Raw genomic sequence first — 22,733 nt, 5'->3', positions numbered from 1 at the left:
ATGTAATAGCATGCCACATCTGGCCTGATTGTGGTTTGGTGTATATGGCCCAGGCTCATAGAAAACAGGTCTGGCCCGGTTCCGGCATCAAGCTGGCACTTCTAACTGACTGGTATCATGGCAGGGTGTATGTCAACCAGATGTGGGCCAGGTCTGGCAATGATGGCAATATTTATGTTCCTATTTTCCTATTTTAGTTAGAAGATACAAATGCCATTTTGCAATACTATACTGCTATGGTGGCCAACGTTTCAAATGCAGGTTTGACAAGTTTGTGAGTGTACATTTTATCCAAAACCTAGTGAGGGTTTACTCATATTTACCACTGGGTGGTTGTAGCTCAGGAGGTAGAGCAGGTCACCTACTGATCAGAAGGTTAGTGGTTTTATCCCTGGCTCCTCCAGTCTGCGTGTCAAGAGTGTGAATGTAGTTAGCAAACACTCAGTTTAGAGAAAGTGTGTGATTGGGTGAATGTGACGTGTTGTATGGAGCACTTTGAGTAATATGGGTGTGGCGGGGCGTGGCCTGCGGTGCCGTGCAGAGGAGGCGGACACACCTGCACGGCAGCCGCAATCACGCCCCGTCGAATTAAATATTGTACTGGTTCCTGTGGTTGGCGTTGTTGTTGTGGTTATTATGTTGAGCTGGCAGTGGGAGAGCTGCAGCTCTGGGTGCGCATGTACAGCAACCGTGAAAGTGTTAATAAAGTATGCTGCAAAGCATGAACGTGCACCAGGATCTGCCGTGGTCGTTTACAATGGGAGAGTAGAAAAGCACTATTTAAGAATCAGTCTATTCACTGTCTGAACAGAGTTACGTCATGTTACTTTTGCACTACTATGTTCCGGCACATGTTGTTATTACATGGCTTGATTAAGGTACACATTAGGCTGACATCTGGGGCCAGAGCTGAAACTGTTCTGGACCAGCACAGGGCCAGCAGTGTGTCTGCAACTGGCCATGTGCTGGCCCATGTGTGGGTTTACCTCTGGTAAACCAGATCTGGGCCACCAAAGGTACGTCATTCTTTGCGGTATGTGGGCCATGTGTAAGCACATTGTGTGGGACAGATCCGGGCCATACCAATTTTGCTATGTGGGATGAATTATGTAAAAATGGAAACATCATAAAATTGAAAATGAACATAAAGTAACATGTACTGAATAGAACATCAGTATGGCCATCATTATTTGCTTGGAAAGTCTAAAGTTCCATGGCTTTGAATAGCCAAAGAACACAATGCCCAGCTTAGAGCGACTAAAAGTAACTTCTTTTAACATTCTGTCCACTAATAATAGTAATTTGAAAAAAAAATATTTGGCATTTTTCATCAGTTTGGGTTCCTCTGTTTATAGTAATTAACCCAAGTTTTAGAATAGAATAGAATAGAATACCTTTATTGTCACTATACAGTTGTACAGTGAGATACAGAGCATCTCCTACTCAGTGCAAACATGCAGGGGGAGGGCTCTATCCGCCTTAGTGCAGCTTCCGTACCATACCGTGATGCAGTAAGTTAGCAGGCTGTCAATGGGCGAGTGCTGGAAGGTCAGCAGAGGATGTCTGGGATGATTGTACTAAAGGCTGAGCTGTAGTCCACGAAGAGCATTCGGACATAGCTCTGCCGCTGTTCTAGGTCACTCAGCACAGAGTGGAGGGCGATGGAGTCTTCTGTGGACCCGTTTGTGTGGTATGCAAACTGGTGGGGGTTGAATTCTGGGGGGAGGTAATCCTTGGTGTGCTGAAGGACTAGTCTTTCAAAGCATTTCATGATTACCGGCGTGAGGGCCACAGGGCGATAATAGTTCAGGCTGGTGATGGGAGACTTCTTTGGCACTGGGATGATTGTGGCTGATTTTAGACAGGATGGGATGGCTGCTTCATCCAGTGAGAGGTTGAATATTCTGGTAAAGATTAGGGTGAGCTGGTGGGCACATGCTGTTAGCACTTTACTTAGCACTGACCCTGCGCTGTATTCACCTAGAGGCACTGTGTGTAAAATCAATTTAAATAGCTCTCATGCTTAGTCTGGGTTTTAGTTTGGTGGCCTCTTGTCTGGGGCGACCGTGGCTCAGGGGGTTGGGAAGCGCATCTGTAACCGGAAGGTTGCTGGTTCGATCTCCAGGCTCTCTGTCCTGGTCATTGTGTCCTTGGGCAAGACACTTTACCCTACCGCCTACTGGTGTTGGCCAGAGGGGCCGATGGCGCGATATGGCAGCCTCGCTTCTGTCAGTCTGCCCCAGGGCAGCTGTGGCTACAACCGTAGCTTGCCTTCACCAGTGTGTGAATGCGAGAGTGAATGAATAGTGGCGTTGTAAAGCACTTTGGGTGCCTTGAAAAGCGCTATATAAATCCAATCCATTATTATTATTTCTTGTGATGAGTCTTACTTCCACTGTCTTCTTATTCCCAATGTATCCCTGCTGTGTTATGCATCTGTCTCCAATTCATCCAAACCATTTTAAATTACAATAAAGAAACACCAGAGCATTAACCACAGCCGAATACTGTGGATCGACACATTGCAATTATAATTTTTGCCTTTTTCTTTGTTTATTTTTTCCATGTTGTATTATAACTTACAAGGATTTGGCTCCCTCCCTATTAGATTATATCGACACAGAACAGAGAAGTGCATCAGGGCTGTGACCACAAAAAGGAGAGAAGAAATCGCTACTCGGAATGCTAATGTTTCAAAAGTGATTCAGAGCAGCGTTCGATCTCAAATCAAATGGGACTTATCACATTAATGCTAGATTAGATCACAGTGCTGCTGTGGTTGGTTGTGCATGCCTTTAGAGGCAGGGTCTGCTCACTGAATCAACTGTAACAGCTGTAAAGTGCTGTTGTGAAATTGTTCTAAAACACTGAGGACCATGTTCCCATTTGTGAAAACAGCACCATTGCTTTCTTCTTGCCATTAGAAAGAATGCACATCTGTACTCGACTACAGAAATCTCTTCAACTGGCATCTTTAATATACGTTGTACACATTACTGCTTCCACTCTCTATAGTATCTCAAGAAACATCAGCGCAGCTGATTAGAAAGATAAAAGAAGTCTCAATCTTAATGTTACAATGTGCACTAGTCCACTAAGCATCTGGGTGCAAACGTTTTGGGGGGCTTTCAGTGGAGCCAGTGTACCTAGATGGAAGGAAATATTCCTTCCTAGATGGAAGGAAATTGAAATATTCAATTTCCTTCCATCTGTTCTCCACATGGACTCAATGCAGTCACAACCTGCTCAAACATCATTGCTTGTAGTCGGAGTTCTAATGACCAAAGCACAAATGCAAACTAGATCATACATATTATGCTGGAGTGTTGGTAAGAGACATAAACACACAGGACACAGTGAAGCGGTTTGCTTTTTTGTTTATTTTTTTATAGCTTTTTTTTCCATTATTATTTAAGACTTTTCCCCTTTTTTCTTGCTATCAATGCTTTTGGCACTACATACTTAGGGTGACATGTTAGATTGTTTTTAAAACAAACATCTATTCAAAGCCTTCATCTTGTGGCAAGCAAAGTATGAATAAAGCTAATAAAAATAAAGGTTTACATTTGTCCTCCTTACTTTACACATAAAATAAAAACACTTTTTTGGACCCCCTCAAAAACGGGGGTATTAAAATATTTGACATTTGTATCACAAATCAATGTAATGACACAAAAAGTAAAACTTAAAAACTGTACAAAAATGATAAAATTCATTTTAAAAATCGTCTTGTGATCAAATGATGCTTTATGCGTTGTTTTACTGACCATAAGCCTGATTAAAAAAAGATGCCAGTTTACTTCTTCTGTTGGATGAAATTCAGATTCACTGGATGCCGGACATGAGGGACCAGTGGGAAGTTGGGATTCGGATGCATCATAGAACCTAAACAAAGAGAAAAGAAATCCCTTAGAAAAATAATGTCTCTTTTCCAAAAGTAATAAAAAAGCATTGCTGTTCATCATATCTAACCTTGGGCCACAAAGGGTTTACCATGGTGGTAGCCTCCGTTGCCCTGCTGGATGAAGTTCTGGGGCATTCTGTAGGGCCAGGATGGAGACAGAGTGTACTGAGGGGTTTTATTGTGCTCCCATAACCGAGAGCCTTGGCTCACAGCTACAAATGAAGCCGGGTGGCCAGACTCTGTAGACAAAGGGGAAAAAAAATCTTTCTGTAACTGTCAAAAAGAGACAATTGGTACCGGTAAGAATTTTAATCCTAGTGCAGATTTTGCAAATCAAATGGTGTTTTGTGGGTGCAGCACCCATAAGGTAGTAATCAGGATTAGACTAACAAGCTGAAATCAGCATGCCACAGGGAACTGCAGAAGGGTCAACACTGAAAATGCTGACTACTTGCATAAATTTGATTTATTTACAAATTAAATCATTAAAACTTGTGAAATGCTTATGACTATAATAATATCATAGAAAATAAAAAAAAAAACCAAACAAACCAAAAAAACCCCCAACTAAATACAAACTAAAACAGCTAAGTGTATGAAACTGACACTGACAAGCCTCAGAGCTCGGGTAGACTGTCGCTCCTGTGTACCTCGTTCTTTTCACTAACATTTTTAAATTGTTAGGGTCAAGAAACAATCCTCGGTCTCATGCACAATCTTTTTGACAACTGCAAACTCATGAGGGTTTGGTAACATTTCCTCTACATTTGCACCATTTTCTTTAGCCTCTCCTAGCTGTGATTGAGATCTACAGTTTCCTAAGACATACACAACCTAAATCCGAAACATCATCCTGGAACAAAAACTCCAGATTTACTTCTGAATGAAAGAATTCCTTGATTTTCTCTGTAAAGAAAGTGCAGACTCTAAAGCAGCTATACCTGAGCACTAGAGTCAGGTGATTGTGTAATAAAATAAGAAATGGTTTGATGCTTTTATTTAAAGCTAAAGATAGAGACAGAATCCCACACAGACAGATGGTGACCCCAAATCACCCAGTGAATACCTGACTTGACTACAGTGCCATTGCCCATGAGTGACCCAGGTTGTGCCAAGTGGTTGTGCCAGTGTCCTTCCCGTCCTGGCCCGCTGATGCCCAGCTGTCTCCCCGCCGGCTGGGCGAAGATTATGCTGGGGTCATTCAGATTCATGGTGCTGGGGTTTCCACCTGAACCTGTGGGACTCCCGTTCCCAGACGCTGAACGCAGGGCGAATTTCATGCCAGGCGGAGAGGGGGCAGTGGGAGAGGACGAGGTGAGGACTGGTCCATGGATAGGCCAGGAGGTGGAGGGAAGGTGGACTGGGTGAGTAGACTGTCCCTGGGACTGGTGTGACTGGTGCTGGTGGGTGGGAAGAAGTCCCAGTGCAGTGAGTGCACTTGGGTGATACTGGCCTGGGTGGGAGGTAGGAAAGCTAAGGAGAGAGAGCGGGACCTGGGGATGTGCAGACTGCTTGTGGGGACCAGCAGAATTGGTCTTAGTGTGGGAGGGCTGAGTAGAACTGGAGTGGGTGGAACTTGGGGGAACAGCAGTGGGCTGTGGTGAGTAGGGTGGAGTCTGACGACTATCAGACTATTAGGAAGAAAGGAAGAAAAAAGGAAGAAGTTAAAAATCAGCAATCTGAACAAGTGATGTGCAAATAAGTTCTAATTTTATTTGTTCGTTATTTTTGGATTCACATATAAAAGTGACGACTCTTTAGACCATGTTTTCTTAAATTCATTCATAAATCACACTAACTACAATCTTTTTTATTTTTATGGCAAAATGTAATCATTGGGATTATTGTAGGTTCTTTACCTACAATATAAACTGCCTTGATTCAACTGTTATTGTGATTTGGCGCTGTATAAATGAAACTGAACTGAATATGCCCAGTAAACTTATTTTCTGTTAATTATTTGCATCTCTTTCCAGAAGCATGCACTTAATTTTCAGTTGTTTAAGTGAGAGAAGATCCTATGACCTACAGTAGTTTGAGAGACATTGCAAAGTTTAATAACTTCCTTCATTATGAAAACTAAAACTACACTGAAGAAAAGCGGATCACATGTTGTTACATGCTGCCATTTATAGTTCTCAGAACTGGAATTGGTACCAAAAAAAAAAAAAAAGAAAAGAAAAGAAAATCACATCTCAGTGTTGAATATGCATCACTTATGAACTTCTGTCATATCTGTGCTAGCCAGTGTCAGTGATTATTTTGAAAGCGTAGTGTGTGTGGAAGGTTAACTGTTGTACTTACACATTCTGAGGCCTGTCTGGTCCTTCCAGGACAGTCTGCAGCTGTCTGGGGAATAGGGATGGACTGAGAGCTCACTATAGTTCGCACCATGTGAGAAGCTGTAAAAGAATAAAAAGCCATATAAGCTATCTTTTGAGTTCCCACTGCAGAGAATATCTGATGTGTCCCACATCTGATAATTATAACTCAAAATCAATAATTGTTAGGGCATTTACATACATTGATATTTAAGATTTTAAAGAGACTCATAATAAGGTTGGGCGATATGTAAAAATCTCCCAACTGACAATTGCCACTCCAATAACAATGATATTCACGCAGATGACTTTTTGATGGGCAGAGCAATCACGCAAACACTGATTAGCACGTTTAGAAATTATACATTTTGTTTAGAGGGAATAATTTACCTTCTTTATATGTTTGTTTCAATATTACCGGTAACCCTTTAAGACCTACCATAGAACCAAGTCCGCCCGAGCTTATCGTTATATTTTTACATGCTGTAGTCCTATTTTGGGGAGTATTTCAAGTTGCTATACATCAATATAGAGCTGGGCGATATGAGATTTTTTCATATCACGATATGTTTTTTTCATTTCAGGCGATAACGATATATATCACGATATAAGCCAAATAACTATATTTGTAAGATTTAAATGTGCCGTTGCTCACAAGTAAAATGTGAAATAATCAGCTTGTTTTTATTTAAATATTTATTTCCCATAATAAGTTCAACAGGGTAGATGTACTTAAGGAACATGAGACTTTTTCAGATAAATAAAGGCAAATATTACAAACTACACAAAAGGCAGCCGCTAAAGCGTTTAAGTTTCAAAATAGAACAAACGAAACAGACTACTAAATTGTCAATTCCACTTAGAAACAAAATATTAATTCTAAAAATAAATCTTAGTTTGTTTTACAGAAGAACAGACAAAACTGACTAACTTTTGTCAATATCAAATAAACTGAGAACTAAAAGGAAATTCTCAATCTCTCCTTGTTGTATAGCTTAGCTTTTCAAACAGTTTTAACAGTTACTTTAGTCTGACAAAAGCCGAATGACGAATTAGCGCTTCCAGTCAGAGACTGAGGCTACGTCCACACGTACACGGGTATTTTTGAAAACTGAGATTTTCTGTTTTCGTTTTAAAAAATAATCCCGTCCACACATAAAGGCAGAAATGAAGGAAAACGCTGCTATGAACATGCCAAAGCAGCAGGTGGCGCTAGATTCCTAACCGTGCAGAAATGTTGGCCAATCAGAAGTCTAGAAGCCTCGGTGGGAAAAAGTAAACAAAGCTGGGGCATAGAAGCAGAACCGAGTCGTATGTGTGGAGGGACAGTAACTGTGTGTATATGTAAGCATTTAAACACTGCAGAGAGTAGAATTAACAGTAACAGTATTGTAGAAATTCATTTCACCGAAACAATAACGTGGCGCACAGTGTGACGCATGCACCAGTTTATTGTATTTCCAGACTTGCTTTCGGCACAATTTACAGTGCACGCTACTCTGTTTTTTGTCAGACTTGAAATAGCCGAAATACCTTCACACTACGGAACTTCTATGGCTCTTCTGTTCGACAATCTCTCCGGCATTGGAACCATCATCTGTTTTCTCTTCGGTCACGCTCGGTTGATTTTTCTAGTCGGCACACTCATTTCCTCCATTAAGCGCTGGCTCCATTACCCGCTGGCTGCTTCCCAAACAAACACACGTGCGGCTTGGCACTTGTGCTGTACGTAACAAGTCACGCGACGTGACGCTGCGGCTGTGATTGGTTCGGCTCTGCGCTACTTAATTTGGATTGGCTGACCTTTTTTTTTTTTTTTTTTTTAAGAGGACAAGAGCGGCGAAGTCTATCGCGATAGTTTAATTTCTCTATCGAGTAAAAGTTATATCGCGATACATATCGTTATCGTTCTATCGCCCAGCTCTACATCAATAGAACTGTTATATCCCAAAATTTTATAAATGTATGCATTAAGTCCATAGTAACTGCATAAATTGCAAAAATGTGCAATAAACTACAAAAAAAAAAAAAAAAAATGGAAAATCGTTTTTTTTTTTTTTTTTTTAACACATATTTCTAGTTACAGAAATTTCAGAGGTATATACCTCAAAACTGTAAATACAAAAAAGTTGCACAAAATAGTTTCCAACCAAAGAAAATTTACTTTGAGTGTCTTCATAGTGTTATTTTTGCCATACACCAATTTTTATATACAGCATGAAAAACGAAAATAAATATTATTATGTAACTTAAAAAAAAAAAAAAAAACTAAACTTTTTCCAACAGTGCAATTTGAGTTCCAAGCATCTCAGAAACTATACAGAAAAGAATAAAGTCAAACATGACTTTTAAAAACACCATTATAGGCTTTTAAAGGCCCTGAAGGTAAAAACTATGTTTCCCACAAAATATGACATCACTTCCGATTTTGGCAGGCAATGGCAGACATGCAATAGTTCGCGCTGATGTCTTTTCCAACGTAGAAAGTGCTATAAACAGCTGATCGGCAAAGCATGTTTCTGGAATACTATGCTTTTGTTGCTGCAAGTGCTTTTTATGCTATTTTTGCAAAGCTATATGTGGAAGGAAACCGTGACTTAGGACAAGCTGAATGCGTAAGAAGTACGTACTCCTCCGGTTTCCTATGCAAAAAAAATTATTGCGCTAGCTTATGTGGTAGCAATTCTACCGGGACTTAAAAATAGTTATGCAAAACGGAAACACCATCCTGACAAATATTCATTTTCATACACAACTTCAAAGGGAAAAAAAGAAGCTTTTTTTTGTGCTGACCTGGTGCTCCGGCAGCTCTTTGTTTGAGGTGACGATATTCAGGGCAGTCTCGCCGTACATGCCCCATGTCCCCACACTGGAAGCAACGCCGATCCTTTGGCTCTCGTTCCTCCTCTTTGATGTCCTCATCTTTCTCATTTTCCTTCTTTTTTATTCTGACAAAAAAATTTCAAAAAAAAAAAAAAAATCATGTCACCACAAGAAGGTATGGAAAACATGCCAGATTTAGTACAAGTCAAATAAAAACAACTTTGACTGAAAATATATATCTGAAGTTTGATAGTTGAAATTAATTTACGTCCAGTGCACTGACTTCGTACTTTAACATCCATGGCTGGTTGATTGAATAGAAAAATGTTAGGCCCCAAAGTTATGATATTATATTCTGTACTGTACAGTGCTGTGCAAAAGCCTTGAGCCACCGCTCTCTTCTTTACATTTTGTTGTCAGTGAGCCTGCCTTTCTTGTAAGGTATCCTGAACAATGGTCTCCACGCTTCCTGAAGGTCTTTCAAAGGTTTTAGGACAATGGCTGCTTTGAGACTCATCTTTGGTCTTGTCCTTGTACCTGACCATTTTCAGAGAAATGTTTTTTTAGTATGTTAAGCCCCTTTCTCGGTCAACAGTTAAAAAGAAGCTTAAAGCAACGGATGAACCAGTGTGATGTCTACACATAACAGATGACAGACAAGAACCAATTTTAAATTGTACCTTTGGGTACTTTGGTAATACTGGCCTGTCCCAAAACACAGCATTAGTTCCCATTTGTTTACTTTAACCTACAAAAATATACCAAAGTTAACACAGTTTGACAACCACAAATACAATGTTTGCACCAACAAGGTGAATCCCAGCATGCTGTTAGCCAAAAACTTGGCATATGCTGGGGTGTGCAATGTACCCATTAGAAAAAACCTGAGGAAACTGGACAAGTAGAGAACAAAAGAAGTTGCTTACCAAAAAAAACAAAAAAAAAAAACTGGAATTTTCCTGAGAGATACAACTGGCCATTCTCTTGATTATTCTATTGTTCATGGAACTCTCATGAGAAATGGTCTCAGTGGATGGGTGGCTGTCAAGATCACATTCTTTTGGACAGTTCCCTCCACAGCTTTAGTTGTATTTTTTAAGATGTGAGATAAAACAACTGAGAGAAGTTCTTCGTATTTGAGCATATTGATTTTTTTCTCAGAAATCTAGCCAACTGAGAGATAAATCTCTGTGACTTAAGAGGGGACCACCTGCGTCTCTTTGGACAGTCCTTCATGTAGTGTCCAATCTTTCCGCAGATCCTGCAGCACCGGTCATTAGGAGCCAATTCACCATCTGTCAGCACCTTAGAGTCAAAAAAGTATTCCTGCAACAGAACAGAAGACATTCAAAACACAAAACACCATTAGGCTGGGATACACAGCACACAGCAGTCAAAGTCTGAACATTCAACTGTGTTACATGAATGACCTACCACTTCAGTGCCCGGGACGGGATAAAAGGGAGTTCCAAACAGCTTTCTCCCATTTATAAATGCCTTCATGATGAAGTTTGTCACTGGTGGAGGAATGAGAGGCAGCATAAGTAACAGGGCATTTTCACAGTTTCAAAGCAAGCTTCTGCAGACGTACCCAGGCCCAGAGCAGTTCTGAATCGATTTACATAGAATCCTGACATTTGTCTACATATTTCCCCTTCATAACAACTGTACGGTGGGTTATTTGTTTATTTTTAATATTCGTTTGGATGGAGTGTGGCCACTTTGACAAGTGTCCTGACACTGTAGGTGGCACTATTTGCTACGGCTCATTTTCACTAAACGCACAGTGGATTCACAAGTAACAACTTTATATAAGCACTAATGTTGAGACTTCAGGACTGGAAAGCAATGGCTGACATCACAATGACAAAACTTATGTTTCACATATAGTCTATGGTTTTGGTGCCCATTAAATTTGTTTTCAACAATGGACGGGAATCAGAATAGCATTCTGCCTGATCTGCTGATGTGCAACCACGGATGATCTGATATCCACGTGTCTGTGTTGTTCCCACATCATCATAATAAATGTTGTTCCAGGTTCAACATTGCAAGTGACCAATCACATTGTTGTGACATCCCCCTTTTGTGCCTTTGAAAAATGCCGCCTTAAAAAAAATCTACTTCACTTGCGAGAAGAGAAACCGCTTCGGTCCGCCGATCCAGGAACTTGAATTCTTTGAATTTCCGGATACTTTTGTTTAATAAACAGTAAGCATTATACATATTGTCCTTACAGAGGCGGTTTCTCTTCTCGCAAGTGAAGTAGATTTTTTTGAAGGCGTTTGTTTTTTTCGAGGTGGCGGATGACGTCACGAGAAGGTGATTGGTCACTTGCAATGTTGAACCTGGAACAACATTATTTATGATGATGAGGGAAAAACACCAACACGAGGATATCAGATCGTCCTGCAACCACACATGCTGCTACACTGTGATTTTGTGTGTATTTACATTACTATCATAACCTGACAGGACCTGCTGTTTTGATCTAGTCTCTAAACCATCACAATTTGTCCTTCTTCTGTTCATTTTCAAGCATCAAAGTACAATGACTTCAACAGGTGAACAACTGTAAGTGTGGGTGCAGGTGTACAAATATTCAACCAGCCTCATCCTCTGGGCTAATCTACAATGGAAATGAAAAGCTGCAAGCAATGTGTGCACGGTGTACATATTAGAGCATTGGTGTCCAAAGACTGTTGCTGACTGTTGCCTGCTTTTACAGGCAACAACTGCAGAAGGGGAGACTAAATGAAAAAAAATGCTGCTAAGATCCACATAAAAGATAATAAGAGGATGAGAATGATGTAGAGGGTGAGCCTTTATAGCACAAGGTAAGACTGGCTACTCAATTTTTTCAGAGTTGTTTGAACCCAGTAGGAGGCTAAACTGACATGAAAAAAGGAAATAAAACCCAAGAATTGTCTAAGATTGTTCAACCACCAAAATTACACCATAACTTGACAGAGGTTTTAGGAAACTTTATCATAACCAAAGACAAGTTTTCAAAGTCTACAGAATGCATCAATAAGATATTTTTTGTATCAGGTATGGCAGGCACTTACTTTTACGAGAAACTCCAGCACCGAGGTTATGATTCAAATCAAAGGGATCTAAGAAGAAGAGCATATCAGTGGGATGAAAACAACTGTGAATCTGGAAGCAAATCAAGTTTACAGAGATGCAGAGCCATGTTAGCACCTTCAATAGCGATGCATTTGCTGGTCCACTGTTTTTCAAACGTGGTGAGGCGTTTCCTTTGGCGAATGCTGATCACGTGCTCTTTGAAGTCAAACTCTTCAGTGTAAAAGCGTAGAAGTCCCAGCCACAGCTCTCCCACAGACTCTGTGTTCTGCTGATTCTCTAAGTGATGACGACGCTGTGAGAACAGAGGAAACTAATTCCAGAGTCATTACAAGACAAACTGTACTTGCTGCTTTTTTTTTTGTGTGTGTGTGTGTGTGTGTGTGTGTGTGTGTGTGTGTGTGTGTGTTGTTTAATTAGATTTGACTGATTATTCGAGATACGTGGTTTTTTTACACCCCAGGGAACGCTGAGACTAAAGTTAACTTAGGTAATGCTTTTAAATAATTTTCCTACATAATTGCCATAAGACATTTTAACGTGGTTGCTAAGCTGCAAAACTCTTTTGTTTTTCCAACTCACCAGATCCTCAAGGTCATCAAAAAAGAAAGCGTTCCAGCCATCTACCAACCGCTGAGGAACAGTATTCCCATCAAAGATCTAAAAAGACATCACGTATCATTTAGAGCTATTTACTTCATGAAATTCAATGCAAACATAATTTTTAAAAAAAGACTCTTCAAGTTTCAGGCACAGCACTTGACTGAGTTAATCAGTGGTAAATACCTCCTGCAGGACAGGAATGACAGGTGGCTGCCTCTGCTGCAGAAAGTAAAGCACCATCAGGATGTAAGCATAAGAAGAGAGGCTCCCTCTGGAAGCGTCACCGATGTCACAGCGCTGTGAGGACAAAAAGTGGGTTAGTTACAGGAAGAGACGACACTCGTGGTGAAGGCTTTTTGTAAGAGGGCACACTAAATCATGTTATAGATCTTGTATTTTCTGTTGCATTTTCTTCCTTGTAAAAGAGATTTGATTTCAACGTTAAATAAAGGTAAATAAAAACACACTAACATACATGTGTTATGCTTGCAGTGAGATTTCCAATTTTTTTTGGGAAGAAAACCCTGCTAACATTTGTTGTAAAACCCGTTCCCAAATTCAAGTGCAGACATCAGAAGAATAAGCTCATGTATGTTTGAAAACATGCAGGTGGATATACGTTTATTTGTATACTGAGCATCATTGTATACATACCATCTTTTATATAACTGCACTTTAATATTCCTTATTTTTGGTTTTGTTTATGCACTGGCCTCAATGCTGTTGAGTCTTTATACAGCTTTCATTTACTTGCTGTGTTGGTTCTGTTACTCCCACTGGTATGGGGTGGGAGATCACTTGCAAATACTGAATTTGTGCTTCTTTGAAAACACCCAAGAAGGATCGTAGATTACTGAATACTCAGCCTGAGTACTCTGGTTACAAACCCAGATTGTCAATTTTCACATACCTTTGCAAAGACCTTCATTGTGTATCCCAGAAACTGCACACGTGGATCCAGAGCCGCATATGTAGCTAGCATCCTGGTGTTGTGTTGAGCCTAGAAAGAAGAATCCTCCAAATTCATTTATAATGCAACATATTTGACAATATAAAACATCTCTTATAACATTACATGACAACAGTCATAATGAGGGCATCTTCCACTCACCAGTGTGTTATAAAGGCTGATATCCCCCTCCAAACCACTCTGTTTGTGTTCAAACTTCACTATAGGCACTTTAGCTGTGGTGATAGGTAAGATGTTCCTCAAACCTGAGATGATGGAAATTATGAGATTAAAGTCAGTTTTTCCACACAGACAGGAGTCTCCTACCAAATTATTCAGGGGGAAATAATAGGAACACTTTAACTGACCTGTATGCTTCTTGAGCACTTTTGCAAGGCCTTCAATGATTTCTTTGCAGTTCAGCTTCTGTTCAGACAGATCCAAAAAAATAAATTAAACACTGATCATATGAAATAATGATCATGTGTTTATTCAAGTGAGTGCATCTGGATGTTTTGTCTGCTAACCTCTGCAGTTTCGTGGCCCTCCAGAGTCATGCAGATGTCAAGGTCACTGTCACGGAATCCAAAGCCATTTTTGGAAGATCCAAACAAGCAAAGCTGGGCTTTTTCTGTGGAAACATGGACGTTTTAAAAAGAAAACCAAAACAAGGCACATCAGTCTTTTAAAGTGTTCTCACAGTGATGTTGTACTCTCTAAACTCCATCCATCCATCCATCCATCCATCCATCCATCCATCCATCTTCATCCGCTTTATCCGGGGCCGGGTCGCGGGGGCAGCAGCCTAAGCAAAGAGGCCCAGACCTCCCTCTCCCCAGCCACCTCCTCCAGCTTATCCGGGGGAATACCAAGGCGTTCCCAGGCCAGCCGAGAGATATAATCTCTCCAGTGTGTCCTGGGTCTGCCCCGGGGCCTCCTCCCGGTGGGACATGCCTGGAACACCTCACCCAGGAGGCGCCCAGGGGGCATCCTTGTCAGATGCCCGAACCACCTCAGCTGGCTCCTTTCGATGTGGAGCAGCAGCGGCTCTACTCTGAGCCCCTCCCGGATGGCCGAACTTCTCACCCTATCTCTAAGGGAGAGGCCAGCCACCCTTCGGAGGAAGCTCATTTCTACCGCTTGTATCCGCGATCTCGTTCTTTCGGTCACTACCCACAGCTCGTGGCCATAGGTGAGGGTAGGGACGTAGATCGACCGGTAAATTGAGAGCTTCGCTTTTACACTCAGCTCCCTCTTCACCACGACGGACCGGTGCAGCGCCTGCATTACTGCAGCTGCAGCCCCAATCCGTCTGTCGATCTCCGGCTCCCTTCTCCCATCACTCGCGAACAAGACCCCGAGATACTTGAACTCCTCCACTTGGGGCAGGAACTCATCCCCGACCCGGAGTGGGCACTCCACCCTTTTCCGGCTGAGAACCATGGCCTCAGATTTGGAGGTGCTGATCCTCATTCCCGCTGCTTCACACTTGGCTGCGAACCGTTTCAGTGCGAGCTGGAGGCCCTCACCCGATGAAGCCAACAGAACCACATCATCCGCAAAAATCAGAGATGAGATTCTGAGGCCACCAAAGCGAAACCCCTCCGCCACTTGGCTGCGCCTAGAAATCCTGTCCATAAAAATTATGAACAGAACCGGAGACAAGGGGCAGCCCTGGCGGAGCCCATCACCCACCGGGAACGAGTCCGACTTATTGCCGGCAATGCGAACCAAGCTCTTGCAACGGTTGTATAGGGATCGAATGGCCCGTAGCAATGGGCCAGACACCCCATACTCCCGCAACACCTCCCACAGGACACCCCGAGGGACACGGTCGAATGCCTTCTCCAAGTCCACAAAACACATGTAGACTGGTTGGGCAAACTCCCATGCACCCTCAAGTATCCTTGAGAGGATAAAGAGCTGGTCCAGTGTTCTGCGACCAGGACGAAAACCGCATTGTTCCTCCTGTATCCGAGGTTCAACTAGCGGACGAACTCTCCTTTCCAGCACCCTGGCATAGACTTTCCCAGGGAGGCTGAGGAGTGTGATCCCCCTGTAGTTGGAACACACCCTCCGGTCCCCCTTCTTAAAGATGGGGACCACCACCCCGGTCTGCCAGTCCACAGGTACTGCCCCTGATCTCCACGCAACATTGCAGAGGCGTGTCAACCAGGACAGCCCTACAACGTCCAGAGCCTTCAGGAACCCGGGGCGGACCTCATCAACACCAGGGGCTCTGCCACCAAGGAGTTGTTTAACTGCCTCAGTGACCTCGCCCCCGGAAATTGGCGGGTCATTCCCCTCAACCCCAGACTCTGCTTCCTCCTCGGAAGACGTGTCAGTGGGATTAAGGAGGTCCTCGAAGTATTCCTTCCACCACCTGACAATTTTCTCAGTCGACGTCAGCAGTGCTCCACCAGCACTATACACAGTGCAGGTAGAGCACCGCTTTCCCCTCCTGAGACGCCTGACAATTTGCCAGAATCTCTTCGAGGCAGTCCAAAAGTCTTTTTCCATGGCCTCTCCGAACTCCTCCCACACCTGAGTTTTTGCTTCAGCCACTGCCCGAGCCGCATTCCGCTTGGCCTGTCGATACCTGTCGGCTGCCTCCGGAGTCCCACAGGCTAACCAAGCCCCATAGGACTCCTTCTTCAGCCTGGTGGCTCCCTTCACCTCTTGTGTCCACCATTTGGTTCGGGGATTACCACCACGGCAGGCACCAACCACCTTGCGGCCGCAGCTCAATGCAACAGCTTTGGCAATGGAGACGCTGAACATGGTCCATTCGGACTCAATGTCCCCCAGTCTCCCTCGGAATGCTGTTGAAGCTCTGCCGGAGGTGTGCGTTGAAGATCTCGCGGACTGGGGCCTCTGCTAGACGTTCCCAGCACACCCTCACTACGCGTTTAGGTGCACCAAGTCTGTCCAGCGTCCTCCCCCGCCACCTGATCCAACTCACCACCAGGTGGTGATCAGTTGACAGCTCAGCCCCTCTCTTTACCCGAGTGTCCAGAACATATGGTCGCAGGTCTGCTGATACGATTACAAAATCGATCATCGACCTACGGCCTAGAGCGTCCTGGTGCCACGTGCACTTATGGACACTCTTATGTTCGAACAGGGTGTTCGTTATGGCCAAACTGTGATTAGCACAGAAGTCCAATAACAAAGCTCCTGTGTTCACTGAGATATTCAACATCTCTTTATCTCAGTCGGTGATCCCCACATGCTTCAAAGAGTCCATCATTGTTCCTGTCCCGAAGAAACCCCACCCTGCTTCTCTCAATGACTATCGCCCTGTAGCCCTCACCTCAGTAGTGATGAAGTGCTTTGAACGCCTGGTCAGAGACTTCATCATTTCTTCACTACCAGACACGATGGACCCACTACAGTTCGCTTACCGTCCAAATCGTTCCACAGACGATGCCATCTCTCATCTCCTCCACACATCACTCACTCACTTGGACACTAGAAGGGGGAATTATGTTAAAATGCTCTTCATAGACTACAGCTCTGCATTTAACACCATAATTCCCTCCACACTCACCACCAAGCTGGAGCATCTGGGACTCAGCTCATCTATGTGTCAGTGGATCTCCAACTTCCTAACTGGCAGACCACAGGCAGTAAGGATGGGCGGACATGTCTCAGCCTCCACCACTCTCAGCACTGGAGCCCCCCAGGGATGTGTTCTGAGCCCCTGCTGTACTCTTTGTACACATATGACTGTGTGGCCACTACCAACTCCACCACCATCATCAAGTTTGCTGACGACACCGTCGTGGTGGGCCTGATCTCTGATAACAACGAGACGGCCTACCTGAAGGAGATTAGGAATCTGGAGAACTGGTGCCAGAGGAACAACCTCCTTCTAAACGTCAGTAAGAGAAAGGAGCTGATAGTGGACTTCAGCACTAAGCAGGAGAGGAACTACCAGACCCCCGTCATCAACGAGTGCCCAGTGGAGAGAGTGGACAGCTTCAAATACCTCGGAGTTCACATCACGCAGGACCTGTCATGGTCCTGTCACATCAACACCGTGGTGAAAAAGGCCCGACAGCGTCTCTACCACCTCAGACGCTTGAGAGACTTCCAACTGCCCCCCAAGGTGCTCAGGAACTTTTACTCGTGCACCATAGAGAGCATCCTGGCGGGAAACATCTTAACCTGGTTCGGGAACAGCACCATGCAGGACAGACGAGCTCTACAGAGGGTTGTGCGGTCAGCTGAGCGCACCATCCACTCCGAGCTCCCTGACCTGCACTCAATCTACAGCAGGCGGTGCTGGACCAAGGCCAGGAAGATGGTGAAGGACCTCAGCCATCCCAACAACAGACTGTTCTCTCTGTTGAGGTCAGGAAAGCGATTCCGCTCCCTGAAGACCAACACAGAGAGACTGAGGAGGAGCTTCTTCCCGCAGGCGATACGGTCTCTCAATCACACCACCACACAGTACTGACCCACACATATGGTTCTTACACACACACTGGACTTTCTGGACTTTGTTTTTGCACAACACTGGTCACTATATTCTTCATTTCCGGTTAATACTTGTACAGCTGCTGTTATTGTGTATATATTTATTTATATTTAGATTTCTTCATACATTCTTATATAGTTCTATATTGTGTATTTTGTTGTACAGTTATTTTATTTTCAACTTTAATTTATATATTTTATCTTATTCTCCCAGTTAAATTTACCCTTCATTCTAATTTGTGTTGTACAGTTATTTCATTTTTAACCTTACTTTATATTTTATTCCTTCCTAGTTAAATTTACCCTTTTTAATTTTTCATATTTATTTCCTATCTTATTCATAGCCTTTTCCTTTTTTGTTTTCTTTAGGTCACGAGCAGTTGTCCAAGCATTTCACTACATATCGTACTGTGTATGACTGTGTACGTGACAAATAAAATTAGAATTTGAATTTGAACAAAGCACCGCTCGGGTTCAGATCAGGGAGGCCGTTCCTCCCAATCACGCCCCTCCAGGTCTCGCTGTCATTACCCACGTGAGTATTGAAGTCTCCCAGCAGGATAACAGAGTCTCCAGGTGGAGCACCCCCCCCCCCCAGGGACTCTAAGAAGGCTGGGTACTCCGAACTGCCACTCGGCGCATAAGCGCAGATGACAGTCAGGACCCGTTCCCCGACCCTAAGGCGCAGGGAACAAACCCTCTCGTCCACCGGGAAAAACCCCAACGTACCGGCAGCAAGCCGAGGAGATATTAGAATACCCACCCCAGCCCGCCGCCTCTCACCAGGGGCAACTCCAGACTGAGACAGAGTCCAGCCCCTCTCCAGGAGACTGGTTCCAGAGCCCAAGCCATGCGTAGAGGTGAGCCCGACTATATCTAGCCGGTACCTCTCAACCTCACGCACTAACTCAGGCTCCTTCCCCACCAGAGAGGTGACATTCCATGTCCCTATTGCCAGTCTTGGCAGACGGGGGTCAGTCCGCCAGGGCCTCCGCTCCTGGCCGCCACCCGGCACACAATGCACCCGACCCCTATGGCGCCTCCTGCGGGTGGTGGGCCTGCGGGAGGATGGGCCCATGCCTCCTCTTCGGACTGTGCCCGGCCGGGCCCCATGGACTAAGGCCCGGCCACCAGACGCTCGCCCTCGGGCACCCTCCCTGGGCCTGGCTCCAGGGCGGGGCCCCGGTAATCCTATCCCGGGCAGGATAAACTGTTCCCTCGATGTTCTCTTCTGAATCGCTCTTTGTCTGGTCCCTCACCCAGGACCAATTTGCCATGGGAGACCCTACCAGGGGGCAAAAGCCCCCAGACAACATAGCCCCTGGGATCCCTGGGACACACAAACCCATCCACCACGATAAGGTAGCGATTCAAGGAGGAGCTCTCTAAACTCATTTCTATCAATTCTACAAAATCTGCTAATACTCATTAAGTTCATGGAACTCAACAGTCGCTTCACATTGAATGTATTCCTCAGTATATTGTGTCTTGTCAACTGCTCGACAGCTTTTAACTTAAATTGTGCAAAACACACAGTAACACTACACAGCAAAGTTACCAAGGAAATGGAGAGAAATGTTTGAGACTTTTGTTTGCAGTAGGTTGTTTCAGGCTCACCATTGTATTCCTTCCTTATAAACCTCTCCAGGCTAGCAAGGATCTGCTCCCTCCTCTGCTGTTCAGCATGTGTAGGTGACAATTCATCTACCACAGCAGATGACACACACACACACACACACACACACACACACACACACACACACACACACAAAGAAAGAAACAACGATGCCTTAATTATTGAAGTTTTTTCTTTTTTAACAACTGCTGAAATACTGGTTTCAGACTGCACAATATGAGAATTATCTGCTTTTGATGCCATTTGTTTTCTCGTGTATTAAAGGAATTTTTGATATGTTTCCTCAAGCTTTGTAGAGTCTTTACATTTTGATCAAATATAATCATAAGGTATTTGCCAGCTGCCCACCATATGCTGAAGAGAAGATGGGTTTTTATTTTACCGTATTTTCACAACCATAAGGCGCGCTTAAAAGTCTTAGATTTTCTTCAAAAAGTACGACGCGCCCTATAGCGCAGTGCGCCCTGTGTGTTGTAAGGAGGACGTAGTAGAGAACACCATGAGAACGCTAAAGGGTGAAGTGTGGGCGTTGATCGTATATACCGGACAATCGCACATACCTGTATAAAAGGACAGGTATGTGCATTATGTGGAACATCGTTGTTTTAACAACCCTGAAAATGGCAAAGAGACACGCTTATGAAGCACAGTTTAAACTGAAGGCCATCAGCTATGCGGAGGAACATGGAAATCGAGCAGCCGCGAGAGAATTTAAGATTAACGAATCGATGGTTCGCAAATGGAGGAAGGCAGAAAACAAGCTCCGGCAGGTCAAGAAAACGCAGCTGAGTTTCCGCGGACATAAGGCGAGGTGGCCCGAGTTGGAGGAAAGACTCGAGCGGTGGATCATCGAGCAAAGAACGAGTGGGAGAAGCGTTTCGACGGTCACCATTCGGCTAAAAGCAGTTTCACTAGCTGAAGAGATGAACATTGAACATTTCCAAGGAGGTCCGTCTTGGTGCTTTCGTTTTATGAAACGGTGCCATTTTTCCATCCGGACCAGGACTACGGTAGCGCAGAAACTTCCAGCGGATTATAAGGAAAAGTGAGTACCAAACTTTGTTTTGCTCCTGCTTTATTTTTAAATACGCACACTTGTATGCTTGTGTGTTGTTGATGATGACGATTACTGGTAATAAAAATGTGAGTACCAAACTCAGTTTTGCTCCTGCTTAATTTTTAAATATGCACACTTGTATGCTTGTGTGTTGTTGATGATGACGATTACCGGTAATAGAAATGTGAGTAAGGTACCGAACTCAGGTTTGCTCCCGCTTTATTTTTAAATACGCATACGGTACTTGTATGCGCCCTATAATCCAGTGCGCCTTATGTGTGTGTTAAATACAGTAATGGCACACATAACTGAGACTGCGCCTTTTAGTACAGTGCGTCTTATGGTCGTGAAAATACGGTACTCAAAGATAATGGCTATACAAGCAAAATGATTCCTTGCAGGAAAATGCTAAAGTGAAACAAGTTAGAAGTGCAATGTTCGCTACATACAGTAACATAGTTTGCAGAGGCCATCGAGGATCTCTCTGAAGCGGTCATTCATAGGGGGCAGAGGCTTCAGCTCGATTTTCTTAAAGTCTTCAGGGCACTCGTCCTTCAGGTGACCATCTCGTTTGCAAATGCTGCATACGACAGTTGGAGGCTGGAACAGGAAAATTAACGATGTCCAGGAACAGCTTTAATGTTATGTAAGAGTTCCGAATGTCACATATTGCAAAGCTTGAAAATATTTCCTTATGTTTGCTTTAATGTGTCTAAATACTGAAGCAAGTCATATTGTCGCAATCTTAAAAATACTTGAAACTGCCAGTGCTACCCCTCAGCCTCTAAGTAGACACACCTACGTTATCAACTTCAAAATCCTACATTGCCTTGTTCTCAAGTTATTACATTCACATGATTTTCAAATAAATAAACCAATTTAAAACTACTGACCCACCAACTCATCCATCCACCGATCCATTCATTCACTTTCTTATCCTATTCTGAAGCTTTCCCAGCTGTCAAAGGGAAAGAGGTGGGGACAAGTCTACCACAAGGCTAACACTGAGACAGACAACCGCTCACACTCTCATTCACAATCACTAATTAACTTAGCATGCATGTGTTTGAGGAAGCCGGAGTAAGTGGAAAATAACCCACAAAGCTACAGGGAGAACACGCAAACCACACAGTTATGTAGCATGAGCATCTAAGATGATGCTTCTTCTATACTACAGCAACAAGTTTAATGGATCTCTATTATAAACAGGTCAGAAGCTTTATCTCAAACTACATTACATACAAAATGTTGTGCCTTGCTAAGGCATTTACAAATATTTATCCAATGGATGGATGACATTAATTACTATTTACCTTTCCACAAGTGAAAATCATCTTGTCAAACACATAGTGCAGATCATCTGGTGCAACAGGCCCGTCATCCTCTGAAACTCCGTTATCCTCCTCTTCCTCTTCTTCTTCCCTGTCACTGTCCAGCAGGCCATTGGGGGAGGAGGAAAGTGTGTTTCCCTCACTGAGAAGCATGTCCATGAGGCGGGTGTCTAAAGTGCTCTCATTTCTTTCTTTGGATGGATCTGAACCATCTTCATCATCACTGTCAGGCTCTTCGTCCTCCTTTGATCCCTGGTGCCCTCTTTGAACACTCTGGCTTTTTTCTGCTTTGATGTTATTCTCATCCTTGTTTGTAGATGAAGGCTCTTTCTTCCCAGCTTCTTCCAATTTTACACCCTGTGCCCTTGCTTTCTTCTTTGTTTGGTGTCCTCCGGTGCCCTTTTTCTGAGGGCAAGCAAAGTACTTGTAAGCTGTTCTGAAACGCTCTTGGATGTACTCAAAGACCATCTGGCTGTTCAAGCTTCGAGCAACGTTCCTCTTCAAGGCAAACGGATCTAGGAATATAAGAATGAATGAATT

At 43.6% G+C, this 22,733-nt stretch overlaps 1 protein-coding gene across 3 annotated transcripts in view; it reads right to left on the bottom strand.

The window, feature by feature from the left end:
- Window positions 1-3,360: 3,360 nt before the first annotated feature.
- Window positions 3,361-22,733, bottom strand: part of tut4 (terminal uridylyl transferase 4) — a 42,757-nt gene continuing 23,384 nt past the window's right edge. Inside the window, exons 14-31 of one of the 3 annotated variants that reach the window (XR_013093920.1) lie at window positions 22,176-22,708; window positions 21,312-21,462; window positions 19,787-19,873; window positions 14,215-14,318; window positions 14,056-14,113; window positions 13,850-13,953; window positions 13,649-13,738; window positions 12,922-13,035; window positions 12,718-12,795; window positions 12,253-12,430; window positions 12,117-12,164; window positions 10,483-10,565; window positions 10,259-10,374; window positions 9,019-9,173; window positions 6,209-6,306; window positions 5,398-5,535; window positions 3,994-4,143; window positions 3,361-3,885 (exon numbers count right to left, since the gene is read on the bottom strand). Coding sequence is in view for 2 of the 3 variants with exons in the window: in XM_014411379.3 (XP_014266865.2) it covers window positions 3,797-3,885; window positions 3,973-4,143; window positions 4,971-5,535; window positions 6,209-6,306; window positions 9,019-9,173; window positions 10,259-10,374; window positions 10,483-10,565; window positions 12,117-12,164; window positions 12,253-12,430; window positions 12,718-12,795; window positions 12,922-13,035; window positions 13,649-13,738; window positions 13,850-13,953; window positions 14,056-14,113; window positions 14,215-14,318; window positions 19,787-19,873; window positions 21,312-21,462; window positions 22,176-22,708 (2,822 nt within the window). In the remaining variant the exon portion in view is untranslated. Of the gene's footprint in view, window positions 3,886-3,972; window positions 4,144-4,970; window positions 5,536-6,208; window positions 6,307-9,018; window positions 9,174-10,258; window positions 10,375-10,482; window positions 10,566-12,116; window positions 12,165-12,252; window positions 12,431-12,717; window positions 12,796-12,921; window positions 13,036-13,648; window positions 13,739-13,849; window positions 13,954-14,055; window positions 14,114-14,214; window positions 14,319-19,786; window positions 19,874-21,311; window positions 21,463-22,175; window positions 22,709-22,733 lie in introns of all 3 variants that reach the window. The other 2 variants (XM_014411379.3, XM_076876091.1) reach the window with 2 other exon arrangements.

The sequence above is a fragment of the Maylandia zebra genome, linkage group LG17 (assembly GCF_041146795.1).
Source record: "Maylandia zebra isolate NMK-2024a linkage group LG17, Mzebra_GT3a, whole genome shotgun sequence".
Classification (NCBI taxonomy): domain Eukaryota; kingdom Metazoa; phylum Chordata; class Actinopteri; order Cichliformes; family Cichlidae; genus Maylandia; species Maylandia zebra.
This window is presented reverse-complemented; position numbering and strand designations above follow the sequence as displayed.